The sequence below is a fragment of the Silurus aristotelis genome (assembly GCF_946808225.1).
Source record: "Silurus aristotelis genome assembly, chromosome: 18".
Lineage (NCBI taxonomy): Eukaryota > Metazoa > Chordata > Actinopteri > Siluriformes > Siluridae > Silurus > Silurus aristotelis.
The window spans coordinates 2,728,589-2,750,495 of NC_139591.1; the positions used below are offsets into that span (position 1 = coordinate 2,728,589).

General features: G+C 39.5%; 2 protein-coding genes across 17 annotated transcripts in view; both read right to left on the bottom strand.

The window, feature by feature from the left end:
* Positions 1-4,513: 4,513 nt before the first annotated feature.
* Positions 4,514-9,533, bottom strand: macir (macrophage immunometabolism regulator). Of its 4 annotated transcripts, none has more exons than XR_014537720.1 (3): positions 9,383-9,533; positions 7,098-8,136; positions 4,514-7,045 (listed from the first exon to the last, which is right to left on the bottom strand). XR_014537720.1 is itself a non-coding variant. In XM_083567751.1 (2 exons), exon 2 carries the CDS (start codon positions 8,127-8,129, stop codon positions 7,503-7,505), a length of 627 nt encoding a protein of 208 aa, XP_083423877.1. In that variant the 5' UTR covers positions 8,130-8,136; positions 9,383-9,533; the 3' UTR covers positions 4,514-7,502. The 4 variants fall into 4 exon arrangements, 2 of the variants coding, with proteins under 2 accessions (XP_083423877.1, XP_083423878.1); XR_014537721.1 differs by having other exon boundaries at positions 7,094-8,136; XM_083567751.1 differs by having other exon boundaries at positions 4,514-8,136.
* Positions 9,534-13,776: 4,243 nt separating this feature from the next.
* ppip5k2 (diphosphoinositol pentakisphosphate kinase 2) overlaps positions 13,777-21,907 on the bottom strand; it is a 32,189-nt gene continuing 24,058 nt past the window's right edge. For 3 of the 13 annotated variants that reach the window (XM_083567489.1, XM_083567480.1, XM_083567488.1), the window contains 5 exons: positions 21,739-21,858; positions 20,120-20,182; positions 16,040-16,183; positions 15,806-15,917; positions 13,777-14,390 (listed from right to left, as the gene is read on the bottom strand). In XM_083567489.1, the coding sequence (XP_083423615.1) occupies positions 13,994-14,390; positions 15,806-15,917; positions 16,040-16,183; positions 20,120-20,182; positions 21,739-21,858 (836 nt within the window). In that variant the 3' untranslated portion in view covers positions 13,777-13,993. Of the gene's footprint in view, positions 14,395-15,805; positions 15,918-16,039; positions 16,184-20,119; positions 20,183-21,738; positions 21,859-21,907 lie in introns of all 13 variants that reach the window. The other 10 variants (XM_083567492.1, XM_083567485.1, XM_083567491.1 and 7 more) reach the window with 5 other exon arrangements.

The following is a 21,907-nucleotide window of genomic DNA, read 5'->3' on the forward strand; positions in this document are numbered from 1 at the left end:
GTATTACCCCAAACCCTTACTGTATATTTTTTTTGCAATATTCTCTGATAAAAAAATAGGAAAAAAGATCACCCTTGGCATTTCTTTCAGGATTACCCATAATCCGTTGCTATGGAGACGGAGCCAGACGGAGCCAGACGGAGGCAGTCGTGCTGAGTGACACGAAAAAAGAGAGAAATTTGTGTCCACGAACACGAATCAATAGATAAAAGTTTGTGACTATATCATGAAAAGCCGTTGGAAATTTGTGCTCTGCAGAACATATGTCATTTTAATTCCTTTTTATTCCCTCAAATGTGTTGTTTTAGTTGCAGGTTAAATGAGCATTTTAAGAGAAATTCTCCAAAAACTCAATGCAACCTCACATGGCTGATGATGTCGAAGGTCAAATGCACTTCACTTCCAAATTTTTACAATTGCAACAGAGCACCCACCCATACGCCAAAAAAAGAGCCATGTTGTGCAATTGAAGAGTGTTTGGAAAATCACAGTTTACGTGACGATGGTGAGTGCTCATGAGAAACTGGATCAAAAAACTCCTGCTCCATTTATCTCCTGCTGGGCTGTGAAGTGTTGAAGGTGTATTAATCATCCGTCAAAATCCAAGATCCGGAACGTTCTTTCATATGTTTGCACAAACTGACCCATAATTTATACAAGGATAGAATTCAAATATAGGCTTGATGCCCATTCCCCTATTTGATAGTGGATATCACATTTATTTACAATTACCTGCACAATTGTACTTGCACTTTTGCCCTTTTTTATATACAGTAAATGAAGGTCAGGTGCCTTTTACCAACGCTATTGACGGAAAGCTTAAAAAATATTATCCTTCTCATTGCAAAATACACATACAGTGGGTACGGAAAGTATTCAGACCCCCTTAAATTTTTCACTCTTTGTTATATTGCAGCCATTTGCTAAAATCATTTAGGTTCATTCTTCTTCCTCATGAATGTACACATAGCACCCCATACTGACAGAAAAACACAGAATTGTTGACATTGTTGCAGATTTATTAAAAAAGAAAAACCGAAATATCACATGGTCCTAAGTATTCAGACCCTTTGCTCAGTATTTAGTAGAAGCCCCCTTTTGATCTAATACAGCCAGGAGTCTTTTTGGGAAGGATGCAACAAGTCTTTCACACCTGGATTTGGGGATCCTCTGCCATTTCGCCTTGCAGATCCTCTCCAGTTCTGTCAGGTTGGATGGTAAACGTTGGTGGACAGCCATTTTTAGGTCTCTCCAGAGATGCTCAATTGGGTTTAAGTCAGGGCTCTGGCTGGGCCATTCAAGAACAGTCACGGAGTTGTTGTGAAGCCACTCCTTCGTTATTTTAGCTGTGTGCTTAGGGTCATTGTCTTGTTGGAAGGTAAACCTTCGGCCCAGTCTGAGGTCCAGAGCACTCTGGAGAAGGTTTTTGTCCAGGATATCCCTGTACTTGGCCGCATTCATCTTTCCCTCGATTGCAACCAGTCGTCCTGTCCCTGCAGCTGAAAAACACCCCCACAGCATGATGCTGCCACCACCATGCTTCACTGTTGGGACTGTATTGGACAGGTGATGAGCAGTGCCTGGTTTTCTCCACACATACCGCTTAGAATTAAGGCCAAAAAGTTCTATTTTGGTCTCATCAGACCAGAGAATCTTATTTCTCACCATCTTGGAGTCCTTCAGGTGTTTTTTTAGCAAACTCCATGCGGGTTTTCATGTGTCTTACACTGAGGAGAGGCTTCCGTCCGGCCACTCTGCCATAAAGCCCCGACTGGTGGAAGGCTGCAGTGATGGTTGACTTTCTACAACTTTCTCCCATCTCCTGACTGCATCTCTGGAGCTCAGCCACAGTGATCTTTGGGTTCTTCTTTACCTCTCTCACCAAGGCTCTTCTCCCCCGATAGCTCAGTTTGGCCAGACGGCCAGCTCTAGAAAGGGTTCTGGTCGTCCCAAACGTCTTCCATTTGAGGATTATGGAGGCCACTGTGCTCTTAGGAACCTTAAGTGCAGCAGAAATCTTTTTGTAACCTTGGCCAGATCTGTGCCTTGCCACAATTCTGTCTCTGGGCTCTTCAGGCAGTTCCTTTGACCTCATGATTCTCATTTGCTCTGACATGCATTGTGATCTGGAAGGTCTTATATAGACAGGTGTGTGGCTTTCCTAATCAAGTCCAATCAGTATATTCAAACACATCTGGACTCAAATGAAGGTGTAGAACCATCCCAAGGATGATCAGAAGAAATGGAAAGCACCTGAGTTAAATATATGAGTGTCACAGCAAAGGGTCTGAATACTTAGGACCATGTGATATTTCAGTTTTTCTTTTTTAATAAATCTGCAACAATGTCAACAATTCTGTGTTTTTCTGCCAGTATGGGGTGCTATGTGTACATTCATGAGGAAGAAGAATGAACCTAAATGATTTTAGCAAATGGCTGCAATATAACAAAGAGTGAAAAATTTAAGGGGGTCTGAATACTTTCCGTACCCACTGTACATGCACAAAAGCTTAAAAACATAATACAGCATTGGGTGCACCCAGGAAAGTCTCACACACACACACACACACACACACACACACACACACACACACACACACACACACACACACACACACACACACACTTCTGCAGGAAAGGCATACACTTCCTCAGTACGGATGGAGGAAGTCAAAAGTGCAGTTACAATTATTCCAAAAAAGTATGTGCTATCTTTAAATCTTTAATGTACAAAGCTGTCGCTCTGCATGATAAGAACTAAACCCTGTTAGGGTGGAAGTCATGCACCATTGGGCGAGTGCTTTGACTAACTCAAACAAACAGTTACAGAAGTGTGTTTGGAAAGTCATAAACATTTAACATTTATTTATTGACTTTTATTAGTCACACACAGCTCACATGAACAAAACTCTGGTCATCCAGATATCAAAGTTTAATCTGCTGATGAGTAGAAATGATCTTGAAACAAATCTTAGCGACACATCAGTACACAACTGCCCTCTTGTGTCCAGTCACTGCATTGCAGAAGAGTCGCATTATGAGCATGCGACAGCTTTAAATTGCTCTATTAGGTATCATAAAGGGGTCTGGGGGGGATCCGAGACTCCCCATAATGCATTAGGAACCCCCTATGACAAGTTAAAAATAGACTTAGGGGGGTCCCCAAGATTATTTTAGTAAAAAACAATATATGAATCACACAAAAACTGGGGACCCCCCGTAAGACTTGACTCAATTCGAGCACTGATAGAAACCATGATTATTATAAAGAAACACAGAATAACAGAGCGCTGCTTCACAGATAGGAATCTCACAGTGAGAATGAATGTCATCACTGAAGCAAGAAACCCAATGAGCCCAAATAAACACGTCTCCTTTCACTGGAGCCACAACTGCACCGTCTGCATACATCATCTCTAACAAAAGCATCGATATTCACCTCACAAAACAGGGAACACCCCAGGTTTTCCCTGCACTTTTTCTGTGCCTTACAGTTTTCCTGTGGATCTGATATTAAGATGTGCAAATTCTAGAAAAAAAATCCTCGTCTTTTAGCCACTGGTGCAGTTTGCTACAGGTGTGTTTTGGAAGCTCTGACTCAAAAAAAAACTATGAAATGAGCAGCTTTTACTATTATTATGTAGCATAATTGCATTATATGTACATCGAGTTCACAAATCTGGCTAGAAGGTGTGAATAACTGTCCTTAAACAACCGAGTTATGTTTTTGCATGATGTTGACTGCAAAACTCATAGCTAACTATTAGCATGCTCATTCTAACTTGTTTGGCAAGAACAGCACCTTCCTATTGTAGATAGTCTGAGCACCACTTGATATACGGCTCCCGATATCATATCTCATATATTGTAAATATACACAGTGTCGTATTCCATTTATTTAATATTATGGAGGTTTGTGCTGATTCAGCTACAAGGGTGTGAGTAAAGTCAGGTACTGTTGTAGGTAAGATGATGAGAGGAGGCCTGGGGTGCAGTCAGCGTTCACATTTACCATAAAAGGTGTTAAATAGAGTTGAGGTCAAAGCTCTATGGCAGGAGACTCTCTGTGCACAGGGGCACGTTCATGCTGGAACAGGTTCGGATCTCCTGGTACGGAAGCATTCAGACACAGACGTGTAGTATTGCGGTAAAAATTGGGAGAAAAAGCAGATATGGCCGGAAAAGGCAGGTGTCAGAATGCTTTGGTACGTATTGTGTATAGACGACTTCCAGAATTTAGAAACACCCACTTTTAGTTTGGAAATGATGAAGCTCTACAGAGAAAGTCTTCGGGACAGAGGACGTTCAGATCTGTAACGAGATGATAATTTGGGTTTGATTATGTCCAGGAAAAAAAAAAGTGCAGGAAGTGATTTCTAGCAAACTGTTGCTACGGTGCTGATTTGCACTATTTACAACACTGTGTTTATTCCTCACTAAGCTTTAATTATTTGAGCACAGGCCTTCCATCCGCTCCATTAAAGACAAAGCAAGACACAAAAAGAAAGAAAAATGCAGCGTAGTGTTTTAATAACGGTAAGTGTTAAGCTTCAACTTAATACAGATGAAAGCATCGCAGGTCACACGAACACTCGGCAGGACAAAGAAATTGTAACGCGCACAGCCTAAAGAATACACATCAACATCGTTTACCCTAAGGATGGAAACTCATCTAGCTAGAAAAGTGTTAATTAGCAGAAAAGACCGACATGCAGTGCGTCATGTCATTGAACTAGAGCTCAAGGCACTGGGACCTAGCATGGCTCCTTGCGTCTGTAGACCTGAGAAGCAGTGTGAGGCATTAGCATTGCCATGACAGCTCTCTGAAGTCACGTTTAGGAGCAAAAAACAGTACAGCGGACTAAAGATGGGATGGAGGAGGATGCACCAGGGGGAAAAATGTTTTATCATAAGCGACAGGATGATGAAAAGGTTTCGGTTTCGCCTTTAGTGCTCAGGAACATTGAATTTATATTTATAAAAAAAAACAAAAAAACACAGGTAGTCCCTGACTTACAATAGAGACGCGTTCTGATGACCCCATCGTAAGTCGAGACATGGCTTAGGTGTCCTAAAGGATGATCAGCATGGTGTAGTGTGCTGTAATTTGTTAACACATTACAGCACATAAGCAAAATAGAGCAATTTTACAGTAGCTTACTATTTAAACATGTATGTGAACGAGCGCATATACGCTGCTAAGCAGCCTGCCGTGCCAAATGTCATATTTTTACAACTTTGCCGAATCTTTGTCTTCGTCGTAAGATGGAAAAATCATTATGAACCATCGTAACTCGGGGACCTTTCAATGTACATGTGGGAAAAAAATTAAATCAAGCAGTCATGAAGCAAGTCATCGTCCCACTGTTACATAAAAAATACAGAAAGGTTTGGCTCAGTCCTGAGTCACAGAAATGATTCCTACCTTCCAAATATGAGTGATAGAACACACACACACACACACACACACACACACACACACACACACACACACACACACACACACACACACACACACACACACACACACACACACACACACACACACACACGTCCATTAAATTCATGGCACGCTGGGATCAATCAAAACATTCCCATTAAACATTTTTTTTAAATGTAAATAAAGACGGCACAAAACTCAGAGCAGCATCACAGCCTTGAAATAAAGCAGGTAAACATGTAAACATGATGTTACGCCGTTCAGCTCGAGAGCGAGCCAAGAAAACATGGTCGATATCCGTGAATCTAAGGTGCTGAGCATATTTATACAAACAGATCATCAATACGGAAAAAAAGAAAGTAAACAAAAAATTGCAACGGGGATAAATTGAAGAAATGCACTGCTTTTTCCATCAGAGAAATGTGTGTGTGTGTGTGTGTGTGTGTGTGTGTGTGTTTGTGGTGAAAATCAAGGAACTGAAGGTAAATCCAGAGAACAGAAAGCATGAACCTTTCACTGAACTGGCCTTGAACCTAGAGGATTAAAAAAAATACACAAATAATAATAATAATAATAATAAGAAGAAGAAAGTGTTAACTATTACATCGTCCACTACGTTAAAGAAGAACAAATCAAACGAGTTTTAACATGAGAAGAAAAACTCCAGTGTAATTCACTCGAACATCAATGTACAGTAGCTTCAGGGATTTAAAAATAAAAAATGTAAAAAACATACAATATATAAACTCAAACCAAAAAAAAAAACATCATACGCCTCAAACCAGTGCATCAAATTCACACTATTAACTCTTTTGGTGATTGCAATGTTTCTGGTTAATAATCAATAAATATCGGATGAAAACACAAAAAGAAAGAAGAGGAAAAACAACGTCAGATGTTCGGAGAAATACGGGATGATGGATTTGATCTGGTCTGGATTATCAGGTAAAAAAAATATGATTGTCAGGTGTGGTTGCACAAATCATAAGCATAATTATAGCATTTTTTTGGATCAAGTTTTTCCCAGGACAGCCAAAGTTCATGCTTTGGTTTGTTTTAGTAGCAATTCTGTGCACCAGCATGAGGGGGAAAAAAACATAATAAAATATAAATACAAATCCCACGTGGATCGATCAACAGAAATGTTTATCACATATTCCTTATGTAGCTCCATGAATAATCAGAGCGGGTTCCTCGTGTGGACATCTAGACAGAACTCGAGAGACTAAAACAGGAGAATTAATAGTGTGTATGTGAGGCACTAAACCTGGAGTGAGTGAACGTCACCCTGATCTATTTTAAAGAACATGAATGTTGTTTAACAGTCTGTTTTTAATGTTTTTCGGTTATTAGACGTGTGTTTTGGCGTGTTGTTCGTATGCGAGACGAGCGCATGGCTCTCACCTACTGACGCGAGGACGAGTGTGAAGATGCTAATGATGCTTTAAAAAACAAAAATCTAATAAAAACAAAGCGAACTTCAGGAGAACGCCACAGTGAGCTACGCTAACCTGGTGCATTCAAAAACAAAAACATATCCAGATGTTTAACAGTATGTTCTAGTGCAGGTTATAGGTACATCATCTGCAACAGAGGTTTTTTCACCTCAGCACAGGCATTCACACACACACACACACACACACACACACACACACACACACACACACACACACACACACACACACACACACACACACACACACACAGTAGTAGTAGCAACTGTTAAGCATATAGTTTATTGCTAATCCTGAACAAACTCACCTTCACTCTTCAGACCCAGACCCACACACACACACACACACACACACACACACACACACACACACACACACACACACACACTATTATAAACTTTACTTTGTTCACAGGTTAACATTTAAGTTAGCTGGACCTCACTGAACCTTCAGGTGAACAGTTCTTAAAATAACGAGATTAGTGGTCTATCGGTGCCTTTACTACAGGAACTGCCTATGATCTGACTGGAGAAACTCGTGGCCCAAAACCAGCAGCCAGTTCCCAGGGTGTATCAGGCCCGGCTGTGGGTGCAATTTTTTCCCCCCGTTCATGTTTTGTTCCTGGTGAAGATGCGCTCGGCACGCAGCGTCAGGTGCTGGAGCTGGTACTGCAGCACGTCGGTGTCGGCCGGTTCGCTGAGACTCATCTTGTCCAGGTTGAGGTAGTCCAGAGATTTGGAGTGCGCTCGCTTGGCCTTGAGCAGGCACAGAGGCAGTGGGCCATGCAGGGCTTTACTGCTCTCTCCGGCCACTGGAGATCTAAAGCAGGTATCTCCTGAGCTGGGCATCCGCCTCCTGCGTCGCCCGTTTATGGCAGGGATGTCGTAAGGTTGGTAGTAACGGCTTTTGGTTTTGTAAACGCGCGAGGCGCGGTGCATCCCTAAATCCACCGGTTTCTGGATCCCTGACGCCTCGGCGCCGCTCTTCTCCGGCCCAGACCACTTGTGGGCCAGTTTTAGAAGCTCCTCCCCAGTGGTGAAGCCCACCAGATAGTTAGAGTTCATGTGGAGGATCTGGTATCCTGAGACAGTACTTTTGATGGGCGAGCAGGGCGTGCTGGAGCAGCGCGGCTTCTCCACCTCAGGTTTCAGCGTGGCTTTGACCTCAGCAGCGGGTAAAACGGACACAGGGGCCCGGGACATTCCACTGACATCCAGCTCCATCTTTAAAGACATGGCCTGGCTAGAAGAGCGACAAGATATTAGATGAACGGAGACAATTAATTTTTATTTGTGCTTTTAACAATGGACATCGTCTCAAAGCAGCTTTACAGAGATACCGGTTATAAAAGAATGAAAGAACCCATTTTTTTTTATCACAGCTTCCCAAGTACCCAGTCTTTTTCCTGCTCCATCGAACCCGATTCAGCTGATTAGTAATAATTGCAGAGAGAAAACAAAATGTTGAGGTATTATAGTAAAATACGTAACACAATCAGTGTTGTGTTCATTCGGATCAGAAACAAACATCAGGTCTGATCAGCGTTTTTCGTGCTGGATTTTTTATATGAACCGTGCATTCCTAATTCATCTCCAAAACAACAACATTAAACACATGATCTGTCCCTGAGTCATAACATGGAGCTGAATCCCAGATGAGTGCCAGTCTGCCGGAATAACATGGACATATGGGCATGCATGATGCTTTGCCAAACATATGGTCAAGAGCAAAACTGGCATGAGAAATGTTTTTCTAAGGACGCAAAAAAAAATAAAGATCCAGTCACCTTCTATGAGACCTGATTAGATCTTTCATGTGACTTCACACCAGCATCAGCACTAAATGGCTGGAGATCCATTCATTCTCTACATGCCCGATGCTGCGTTCACTAAACACAGTGTTGCATATCGTTAATGAGAGGAATTCAAAGACAGGATAAAATCGGAGGAAAAAAGAATCTGGTGGCTTTGCATCTCAACCCTAATGCATGAGTTACACTTCAGTGTCAAAATCATTAGTAATAATGACTATTATCTCCAATATCTAATTGATGTACATTATAACCTCCATACCAGATAAGGATACAATGTAACTGGGGCCTTTTCAGCGGATACATTTCAGTTATATTGTAACTCTACACTGCAAATTTGTTTCCCTTTTGGACGTTTATTTTGAGTTTTAACACAAATATATAATTATATATATAAATATACGTATGCGTACATATATATATATATATATATATATATATATATATATATATATATATATATATATATATATATTTATATCCAAACCAAACCAGGAGAAGCTTGTGTTTAGCCCGATAGCTTGTCGTTATCCTCCATTAGGGAAGTATAAAAGGAGAAATGTCCCTAATATATAAAATATATAAGATTATACCGATAAAGTGCATCGTTGAATATTTTCTTCTGCATTAAATGATCATATTTGCGTGCATTGAACGCATGAAAACACAAAAACAAACCTGTCTCGGATAAGCCAGCTCCTTCAGCACACGCCTCGGATTGTCAGTGTAGTATCAGGCTTATGGAAGGCCACCAGAGTCAAAATCCTCCTAAAATCTCACTGCTGGTGTTTCCACTTCCACAAGAGGAAGTGACGTCATACGGACAGGTCAGAAACCTACCCAGGACAAGAGAATAATGTGGGAAAATAAATGATGCATTACGTAAACATATTAAATGAATTGGTTTTGTGTCATTAAAACTTCACACTCTATAATCGTTAGTTTGCGGAGAAAAAAAAAAAGCAAAAACGACAAGAATGAAAGTCAAAATATTTTAACCCCCGACAGATAAAGTTCCGTCGACGCCGGTCGATTTCTTGAATCATTATCCTTCTCGTCTCTTGAGAAACATCTCTTTTATTAGCATGCAAATGTGACCATCATTATTCTTCATACTGCACAAAAGAGGCAATTTCCTTAATGTCTGTCTGATTTTCTCTTCTGAATAAATTATGATTCCTACAGAACTGCTGCAGTGTCAGTTTATTATAATTCCGTGTTGATGCACCAAAAAATAAAAAATAAAAATGTAACCAATTGTATTGTTACCACTTTAATCTCGTATTGCTGACTTTCAAAATAGTTTGACTTTATTCTTGTAAATCTGACTTGAGAAAATCTAAAAATTTTATTCTGGTATTCTGGATTTTTTATTTTATTTTAAATGGCGCTAAAACGGTGTTGTAACACTCCAGTATAAAGACACAATCGGCACAAGCTACAAAACCTTTTTGCGCCACGGCACGGTTTTACACAATTTTTCGCATTTTGCGCATAACTAAACGTGCATATTACTAGTATACATCGTATTACATAATTTAATTATTACATACATATATACATAAACACATATATACATATATATATATATATATAGTGGATAAGTTCTTGGCTTTCTGATTGGTCATGGGTTCAAATCCCACCAATGCTCAAATGCCACTGCTGACCCTTAAGCAAGGGTCTTAACCCTTAGTTGCTCAGCTGTATAACTGAGATCAGAGTAAGTGTTGGCCAAATGTAAGTAAACTCACCATAATGCAGAATCAGAGCAAGCTTAATTTATCGATGCATGTGCAGGACATTGGCACAGGTGAAAGTGATCACTAGTAAAAACAAAACAATTGCAGATTGCAAACATTGATAAAATAAAAAGAAATTGAACACTTATTCTTTCTCTGTTTTTTTTTTGCTGTGTGGTTCGGTGCCGGTACTTGGCCCAATGGTTGGGGCCCCCTGACTTATACATATAGAGAACTCCCAGTTAGCAAAATGCACTCGGGCCAATTCTGGTTAGATTCTTACCTGCTCCTGTTTGCTGTATTTGGTAAATACTCCCTGCCCAGATCCGGCTCGTATCAATCAGGCCAGATGAAGCAGCCGATATCTCGCCAAAACTGCCAGCTCGTGAGTAATGTGTACCACATGCCAAAGCTGGCACGATTTAATCTTGATATCAAAATGTCCACCTCTGTAATGTTTCTTGAAAACCCTTTACAACCAATTGGGTTGATATGACAGCAAATGTAGGCTATAAAGTCGAGCTACAACCTATTTATTTGGTCAGTTTCGTGGAATCGAGCATGGCTTTGTGGTCTTTTAACCTTGTCACTTTAAAGTTCTGCATCACTGCTGTTGGAGAACACGGCTTGCATTACACGGTTAATCTGCTCCAGGACCTGCTGTCAGGAAACTTTGATTAAACGATTTTAAATTTCCCTCGGTGATGTGTTTGAAGTCAAGGATTGACGTGAGGGCAAATCCCAGGTCCGTCGAGATGCCATTCCTGGTCCCTCAACTCTCAACTGCTCAGGTATACAAATTACATTGATGTAAGACGCTATAAATAATGGTATACAATCATTTTCTTTTTATATCCCAAATCTTTTTTGTTATATGTCTCAAGGTTTAGGCCTCTGGCTACTGATTAAACCGGAGTTGCCTCCAAAAATACAGATACACCGAGCACTGAGACTCACAGTCACCCTAAAGAGCAGTTTGAGGCTGTGTTTTAATGTTCAAGTGTAAATAAAATCTTTATTCAACACCTGATAAAAAAAAAAAAAAAAAATAGCATAAACTCACCTGTTTTATCGCAACAGAAAGCAACAAACCCAACATAAACGTTTGCATTAACAGATGAAGCTCTAGAGTCATTTGATATTGTAATCTATTCAGTGTTACCAAGGCCAGAGATTTATTTAGTTGTTGCCACTTGACATGGTCGAAACATTAAACATATGCGAATGTAATAAAGTAAATGCTTTTACACACAACACTTTCGTTTGTTGAAATGTGGTGTCTCCTGAGTTACAGCGTGTTGCTCGCTTGCTTTGTTTCGCAACCGGAGATTACACATGCACAAGAATTCCGAGTGCTCAACACGGCACACGTGACATCTACTGTAGCTTAGTAACCAATGTGACACAAAGAAGAGAAGCTGAACATTGACCTTAGACTGTAATCTGCAGTAGCAAACGTGTTATTAGCGAACGGGAGCTGCAGAGTCACAAAGACGTTCAGCAACAGGCTCAGTGCATCTTTTAATAGGGTAAAATGAGTGCATTAGAGGTCACAGATTGCTCTAGGTTTAAAAAAAAAAAAAAAAAAAAAGGCAAGCGCTTCCTTTCATTTATTTGTCAAAACAAAACGAATATAAAAGACAGTGAAATTCTATTTTTTTGCAATTCCAAGCTTGATTGAGCGCAGGGTCAGACACCATACAGCAACCCCTAGAGCAGAGAACGTTCAGAGAAAGCCTTGCTAAGGGCCTTAAAATAATAGATTTTCAGAGCTGGAGGTTGAACCTCCAACCATATGCTGATTATATGAAGACTAAGAAATTGGACTGTAATTCAGTGGTGGGCCGTGAATTTCAAACCTTTACACAGACATTCATTGGTGTCCAACCTAAATCAATCCAGCTCTTAATACCATCATTATGATACCACAGCTGTAGAAAGCATCAACGTAGAGAGAAACGCAGTAGAACAGAACGCTGAATCAAAGGCATTACTAAAGCAAGAAAGTTTCCTTGCACTGGAGCCACAGCCGCCCCCCGCCCACAGGTTTTCCCTGCGTATTTTTGAATTTTTTACCCGCCGTACATTACGGTTTCCCTCTGGATTTGAAATGAAATTTGGCAAATTGTGATTTTTGCTCAAATTCTACAGGAGAGAATATGCAAAAGTAAAAATGGTTCATTAAAAAGTTTAATTTTACTTAAAATGTCCTCATGATTAAGCGCCTGCTAAAGGGCCTCGGAGTCAGCAACTCGCAATCCGATTGGTTTAAATTAAATGCTACAAGTGCCCAACTGTGAAGGGCTTCCAGCAGACTATGATACAACAGCCGCAATCTGAATGGATAAAAACTCTACTCTAAAGATACACTTAAGGAAGCAGCGAGAGAAACGCATTGAAATGAAGAGAATAGACTATTGGGAATAATTTAATTCAATCCATTTTCAGGACAAAATGTTCACTTGCTACCAAATATGTCCCACCTACTACCAGGAACCATGATGAAGAGATAATCAGTGTTATTTACTTCACCACTCAACACTATAACGTTATGCCGAATGGGTGTAATATTGCTGTGCTAGAAATAATATATTATTGGCTACAATGTGGACAGATTAAGAATGATAAATACTTCTTCCTGGTGTGCAGAATGCCTGGGAAAACCGACGTTCCGCTTCAGTTACATTTGTCTTGGCTTTCTGTGAAACCTACTATTGGGTCAGATTACTCCGATTTCAAAAAGGGGAAAGTGGATAGAACAGAATAGAAAATATCGAAAAGATGACTATAAATCATATATAATTATCATGAAAACTATATTTGCTTCTAAATTTCAAATTACATTTACATTCAGATTATCAAAACATAGATAGAACATATGAGGGGGTTCCCACTGAGATTTCTTTCCAATAATTACATACACATACATGTGTGTGGGTGGGTGTGTGTGGGTATACACACATATACATATATACACATACACACACACACACACACACACACACACACACACACACACACACACACACGTTTAGTTAAGTGAAAATCATCTGTTGTGAAAATTTCAGAAAGGCAGACAAATCAAATGCACCTACATGAGAGGGACAAATAAAATACACATTTCATCTAACGTGTAAAAAATAGATATTTTGGTTTCATGACATTCGACTTTGGATCGTGATCATAATACAATATTGAAAGAGGTGCTGTTTGAGCAGAATTAATTAAAAGTAAACGACGATTAAATGCATCCAATGCGACCGTGTCCGTCGGGTTTACGCTCAAATATACATATAAGATTTGAGAGATGAATTTGTGCACATACGCTCGAGATCCTACTACATGTTTAATCTGGCGTGTCTGAGACAGGATCGGGAGGACGAGTGTGTTACGAGTGTGTACCGTGTGTCTCTCGGACGGGAGAAATCACAGGAGTTGTGTGTAATAGTGCCATCACTGTTTCAGTGAAGTCAATTTCAAGGTTTGGTCAGTTTTGTGGAATCGAGCATGGCTTTGGGGTCTTTTAACCCGGTCGTTGAGGAGTTCTGAGTCATTGCTGTTGGAGAACACGGCTGCCTTCTGCCTCTCGTGCAGGCGTGTCCTCCGTGTTGGTTTGTTTGACTGTGGTATAGACAGGACCGTCACTGCACGATACCTGATGGGTTTTACCGACACGTGTGTGAGGAGGTGCGAGCTGGGACGAGACGGTCCAGGCTTGATTGAGGGCTCCGTCCTGTGCGTTTTCCTGGTAGGCTGCGTGAAATTGGGCTTTACAGGACGTTGGTGGAGAGGAAACCAGGATGCTAATAGCTGTGTTTGGTTTAACAGGTGGGTTGATCTCTGTACACCGCGGAGGTGAGCTCTGCTGTAATGCTCCGTCTCCCGAGGCAAGGTGCTGAACAGAATCGGCTTTGCTCCATCGGGTCGCTCTGGAAGGAGAACTTCTGCTGCCTGGGAAGCATCAAGTACATAATTATTAGACTCTTCCATTAATAAAGAGCAGGTTGAGTACATGCACACATCATAATTCCTAAATCATACTGTATTTACACTAGATGGTCATTTTCGCACCTTAACATGAGTGCAGCATTTAATGATTTAAAAAGAGTGTAGAACATGTTAGATGTCTATCTTGATGCCTTTGGGGTCTTTTTTTTATCTCTTTATTAAGTGAATCAAAGACAATCACAAAATATTTACATTCATTATACAGGTTAGCGGAGGAATTATTTCAAGTACAAGAACTGACAAACATTATTCAATACACTACAAACCAGTAGGTTTATTAAATAATAATAAAAAAACGCAGCCCATCAGTTAATTAGCAGAATCTAGTAAAAGTTGACCACCATAATTCAAAATTTAGCTTAAGTAAAATACCATTTGTTTCAGAGACGTCATACAGTATAATTACGTTGTTTACGTTACACACCGTATTGCACGTTATTATTATTCTTATTGAAGTTTTGTTTGAATTTTTGCGACACGATCCAGATAAAAATTTGAGATTGAGGCGGAGAAAAGTGCATCCCGTGTGTTTTCTCTCAGTTGCTTAATCACATTTTTATTGTAAGAGAAAATTTTTTCAACTATAAACACTATATTGCCAAAAGTATTGGGTCACCTGGTCATAAGTATGGTGGATTTTATATAGTACATGGTTTTGCATACAAAAATTATCATAATAAAAGTGATATATATTATATTACGTATTACATAGACAGCATGTTGTATATTACTGCTGGAAAAAAGTTCAGAATATTTTCATGATATGGGCAAAAGTTTGTCGACACCTGACCATAAAATTGGTAGGTGCTCCTTTTTAAGCATTTCATTCCACATTTATTCCCAATTTGCTCTTATAATTCCCTCCACTCTTCTGGGAAGATGTTCCACTAGATTTTGGAGTGTGCTTATGGATATTTGTGTTCATCAGCCACGAGGGTGTTATGAAAGGCAGGTACTGATGTAGGTGAGGAGACCTGGGGTGCAGTCAGCGTTCACATTCATCCCGAAGGTGTTCAGTAGGGATGAGATCAGAGCTCTATAGCAGCAAGATCTTCCTTTCCAAAGCATGTAAACCAGATCTTCAAGGAGCTCACTTTGTGCACAGGGGAATCATCATGCTGGAGCAGGTTTGGGTTTCCAAGTTCAAGTGAATGCAAAATGTTATTATAGCGCCATCTAAAGACAACCTGAACAATTGAGTGCCTTCAGCTTTGTGGAAACAGTTTGGAAAAGAACCGCATATAGAAGGAAAGGGCAGGTGACCCAATACTTTTGGCAATAGTGTGTATATCTCCAAGTTGTCCCGAAGAGTTTGGTATTCAGCGGTCCTTTTTTCAGCCGTTATTATTTATACATGCCTGATGCGGTGCGCTCTGGTGACTTCTTTCCCGCAGTCTGAGTAAAGGGGCACGGTAAAACCTTGGCAGGAGTGTATGTGTTTAAAGGAGCTTTCTTTCCTTGAACAGCTGAGTGACAAACAATGAACAGATCATTTAAAAGCCGTAGTGAGACAGAAATCTCAAAAGCCAAAACTAAATTAACTCATTTTCTTATTTAGCAAAATGACACATTTTCAGTTTTCCCTTACCTGGTGAGCACACAGACATGTCCAGCAGGGAATCATGGGAGGTGGCAATCGAGGCGAGGAAGTCGTCGACTTGTTTCAGGGACAGTGAATTGTGGAGGGTCTCAAGTGGGCAGATGGAGGGAACCATGGAGTATAACTCAAAGCCTTAAATGAAATACAGAAAGACTTATCAGGCATTCGTAACAATTGTGGCTTAGCTGAAGTGAGCATAAGACACACAGACACACAGTTCCAGTTCCTGAGAGCATGACAGAGCATCAGCACCATCAAACATGAGTTTGAGGCAGGCACAATGGAAACAAATGGCTCACATAGAGTACACCTCATTAGAAGCGCTATCTACCACATCATCATCAGCCAGGATGATGCTACAGAGTGAGAATGGTGGTCTACTTACCTTTCATGCACTTTATAAATCTCGGATATGGTTGGAGGCTTAAGATCAATAAACTTAGAAGCAAAGTCTACACATCTGATCTACCACTGTGTTTTATTATGTGATTCATTGTCATTATGTTTAGATATCTATCATGAAACAGGCACCGAGATCGGAGTAACAAAACCAGTACAGATTCAGATCATACTTTTTTCATCTATAAGGATCTGAATGATTTCGTTTTTGTGCAAATAAAATTCAACACCTACTTCTATAAGACATCACAAAATCGCTAAGGGAAGACTCTGAGTTTAAAGTATTTGCAGATGCCGTTATCTAGAATGACTTGCAACTAAATAGTTGCTGGTTAAGGGCCTTGCTCGAGGGCCCAGCAGTGGCAGCTTAGTGATGCGGGAATTTGAACTTGTGATCTTCCAATCCATAGTCCAATGTCTTAGCCACTGATCTAAAGTTCATTCGCTGTGAACAATCGAGTATATTGATGGGAAAAAAATATGCAAATGCTCATTTTGATTATTCTGCCATTTCTGGTAATAATGACAGATCACTTTTGTAATACACAGACTAGCAGTGTGCATCTAAACCACAAAATGTGGCTGGAAGTCATTAAAAAATATTTAATGACAAAATGACGGTTTAATCACATGGAAGTCTATTGGACATGAAGGCACTCTTACATTGATCAATTGCCTTTTATTACAAAATGTCATGGGAAGATACAAACCAAAAAAAGAAAAATTAAGAAAAGAAAACGAATGAACGGTGAACGAATGGTTGTGAGGTTTTTGAGACAGTGAGCAGAATCGGTCAAACTTGCTGTGTGAGCCAGGTGTGTTTGAAGGAGAATGGGACTGGGCAGGAGTGTCTTTAGAAACAGGGATAACTGACTAAGAATATTGGTGGAAAAGGACAGGGTTGGACAGGAGAATAGGTGGGAAGGTGGAGGTGGGAAGAATTGTTCAGATGTGTCTACAAAGCTGGAGATATTGTCTGATTGGTCTGTTGTAGTGGTGGACAAGTGAATCAAACTTTCTGCTGGTGCATGCGGGAGGCAGGGGGTAATCTGGTGGTGGATGGACAGTAAATGACTAAAATAACAAACAGGCTGGTGTTACCTGATTGCCTGTAATGCACACTGTAGTCCAAAACCTATTTTATTGATTTTATTAGAATATCTTTATTGCAGTTCATGCAGCAAATATTGCATATCTACTCTAAAATATCATAGGACTAAAATGTAATTTTAATATACAATTTGAACAATTGAAAGCACAAAACTTTTTTTTTTTAATTAAACAACCTATGCATTTATAGCACCAAACTGAAGTTTTGAAACTCACTTTGTACTGCTACAGACTTCTGTTCAACTGTATGTACAATTCAATGATTAATCACTCACCTGAGGTGTACATGATGGAATGTGTATCAGAACTTTAATGGTAAAATAAAACAAAATAAATATGTTGATCCCTAAAGCACACAAAATGAAATACTACCTCTACAAAGATGAACAAATGGGTCGGGAATTTGTTACTGGTTTTTTTTTTTTGGCTGAAAGCCAGAAATTAGGGAGCTGACTTGGACGAGACGTCAGGAATCAGAACATAACGAAACAACAAACAAGATTCAAAATGGGTAAATTAAACATGATTAACACTTACCACAGAACATACTGGGAAAGACTGACCGAATTAGAAAAGCAGATTAAAAACAAACAATCAACAACAACAACAAAAAAAGAATAAAAGATATATTCCTAAAAAAATAAAATATCCACTTTCGAGAAGTCTATTAACACCTTAAGTCAGAAGGTACATTTAGAAATTGATAGATTGGCTAAAGGATGCCTACTTTTATCTATTTCATTGGTTTACTACTGAAGTACTACATGTATTTACTTATTTATTTGTAAAATTTTTTCTGAGATTTGCATTGCAGAGTAATGCAGAAATTATGAACCAAAGCCAGGGCAATATACACTCACTGTCCACGTTACTAGGAACACCTGTAACTTCAAGTAATCATCCAAACAGCCCAAGTTAGACAATTGTTGGTTGATTGGATAATTGCATAAACAAACAGGCATACAGGTTTTCCTATTAAACTGGATTGTGCATGTGGGTGTGTTTATATAGAACACACACACACACACACACACACACACACACACACACACACACACACACACACACACACACACACACACTATATATATAAATATAAACAAACAATATCACAAACTTTCACTATAAATCAACAAAAGCAAAACATGTCACCCTTCAACAACGGCCTCACAACTACAATATACTATATTGACAGGGAAAATGAGTTCATGTCTATTCATGTGACACAACACTGGACTTTGTTCAGTTTCCATGGATTTAATGACTCAAGTACTGCATTCAATCTTTCTGGTTATATACAGCATGTGTGGTGGCCAGGGAAAACTCTACCTGGGCAAATTTTAGAATTTTTTTCCCCTATATACAGCTCTCAAACTGCAGGCTTTCCTGTTTCTTGTTTATATGGCTCTCAGTCACAACATTGTAATGGCCGATTGTATAACCCAATCCATATTATAATTATATATGCAGTACATAGCTGAGGTAAAACAGTGAAGCACAGCACTCATCTGTTCATGCTAACTTTGGTGCTGAAATAATCATCGATTCATTCAGTCAGTTCTATCAGTTGGTTTTAGTCATTAGACACACTGTCCTGTACAGAGTTTCTAAGCTAGAGGTCAACCGATTCATCTCTTTTTGACGATTAATTGGCATAATTGGAAATATCTGCAAAAATCCATACAGATAGTTTTTCCAGGTTGCGTCTGCATTGGAGCAGCTGAAAAGGTCTGCCATCAATTTACGGTACAAGAGAGGCCTCTAGAGGCGAATCACTGACTCCACGTGGTGTTTCTTTTGATGCACTGTTTTGCACGCTGTTCCTCGTTCATGTTAGTTTATCAAATTAGCCTAATTAAAAAACAAACAATACTTCTAAAGCATTTATTAACTTCAGTTAAAGTTAAAAACTGAACCTTACTGTAAAGCGTTACCTTTTTACGTAAATCCGTTTTTTATTTTGTAAGAAAAAGTACTATTGTACATGGAGTGTTTGTTTTTATCCAGTATCCATCGGTTGACCTTTACTCCAAGCTCTCTTCTCTGTTTTGATGACTTGATGGTGCAGGAGAATTGGGGATAATTTGAGACTTGGCACCTGCTCTTAACCAGATTAGGATTATGTCCATTTTGCTAAGATTTTTCAGACTTCGTTAAACTGGTTTATTAAATAACGTGATCTTTGCAGGCAGACACCAAGACAAGGCTAGAAAGTAAAGAAATATTTGTTTAAAAACATCCCATCTTGTAGAAAAAAAATATTTTGAATAAGTATATTTATATCTATTCAATCCAGAAGAAAATGGTTTTGCCCCTCTTCCAAAATTCAGCCACAGAGAGATCTGATCAGAGTTTTCCCGGGCCGTCTCACATCTACTAGAACTGAGTGAAAGGGAGTTTTTGGGGTGTGGGGAGGGGTTTACATGGTCTCCAAAGCGCACTTCATGGGCACTGCTCTGGAGTTAGCTGAGGAATTGAAAGAAGTCGTCTAAATCCGGAACAAAATAATGGGGATGATGGGAAGGAGGATGTACTGGAAATTAACGAAAGCAAACATACCATTGGTTGGGTGTCGCGCAAACGAGATAGAAAATCTTTTAACAGCAGAACCACGCGTGGCCTCTGAGAAAGAGAAACACAGGTACCTGAAATGTACAACAGCTAACAAAAAAAAGGGGGCTTACAAATAGGGGAGAACAAAGCAAGAGTTAATGGACATGCAGGAGAGGAAATCAGAGGGGTGCTTGTTTTAGTGAGTTAGATGTATCGGGGGTCTGTCAGGCAAATTACTGCAGCAAAAAAACAGCAGCTTTCCCAATCACTTTGTTTATCTGCTTTTCAAAATGGCAGAAGGATGTTATGAGGGAACAGGTTCAGCATTTAGAAAAGAATAACCAGCTATCCAATGGATTGTGCAATAAATACAAATTCCACCCGAACCATATCAGACTGCAAATATAATCAATCGGCCTTCATCGATATTTCAGCCCTCACAGTTTCATTACATTAGCATTTTGAACCCTTATCCAGAGCAACCTACAATTAAGCAGTTGAGGTTTAAGGGCCTTGCTCAAGCAAAGGCAAAGCGGGGATTCTAACTCAAGACTTTCCAATCCTAAGTCCAATGTCGTAACTACAGAGCTGCCACCTGCCTTGTTGGCTGTTCGTCTATATGGAAATGAGGCAGTTCAATTCTACAGTCCCAGGAAAAGAAGGAAAGAAGCCTAGATTTCTAGGTATGTCTACACAAATTCCATTTACTATGAGCAAATACATGACCAGACAAAAATAGAAAACCCCAATGAGATCTGTGCATATAACTCCATGACCAGAACATCAATCACCGCAAGATCGAGACCAACTTACTCTATAAGACAAGTCATCTTTGGTGTCAATAATGCTATAAGGAATGCAATAATTGAAATATCTACCATAACTTTATAATATGTACACACCCACTTTTGGTCCAACTTCTCTTTCCCAGAAAATATAAAACACTTGCATTTGCAAACACTTTAATCTACTGATAAAAACTCAAAGGTATTATTATGGAAGTGGGACCTAAAACTCTGGCTGGTTGTTTATTCAAATCATAAGGAATACTGTAACTCATGTCCTTTGTCCTTGGTTCAAAATTTAGACTAGGACAAGGTCCAAATTAGGTATTTTATTCTTGTTCTACCTTTTGGATATTAAAGAAGCTGGGCATTGCTGAGCACTGCAGTCTTAGGAAGCTAGTAAATTAAAAATAATGATTTTTGCATCCCAAAGCTTCCAGTGAACAACAATGAGGCCTTGGGAGTATTTAGGTATCCTAACTGTATCCTGTCTCAGGTTTAAATACGTTTGCCAAATAAATAAACAAATCATGTAGAATTTAAGTAAAATATTAAAAGCTGAATTACAAGTAATTTTTACTTAAATCTAATAAAGTCTTATTTTTAAATTAAATATTAGGTCTGATTTTTTTTGCATTATGTGTAACTTGGTTCCATCATTAAAAATGAATTTTTTACAACATTAAACAAAAACAAAATCATTTTACTAATATTAAAAACGAGAAAAAAATAAAAGAAATAAATAAAAAAGGAGCTTCCAGGATTCTGCAAAAGAGGGGATGATGGTTCACTTTTTTTATTTTTTAAGAACAAATGATGTGTGCGCATGTTTGCACATACCATCTAAGAAGGCAGAAGAGGTCAGCTTTTTACGGTGTGTGCGAGCATAATCTTGTAGGTTAGGGGCGCTGGAGGAACCTCCCAGCACCATGGTGCTAAACAGGCCAGCACAATGAGACCCTGATGGGAGTTAGAGAAGATACATAGAGCAGTCGTGTGTTCCAGGAGC

Coding starts and splice junctions, on each gene's coding strand:
- macir (XM_083567751.1), bottom strand. CDS start 8,129: ATGTCTTTAAAGATGGAGCTGGATGTCAGTGGAATGTCCCGGGCCCCT.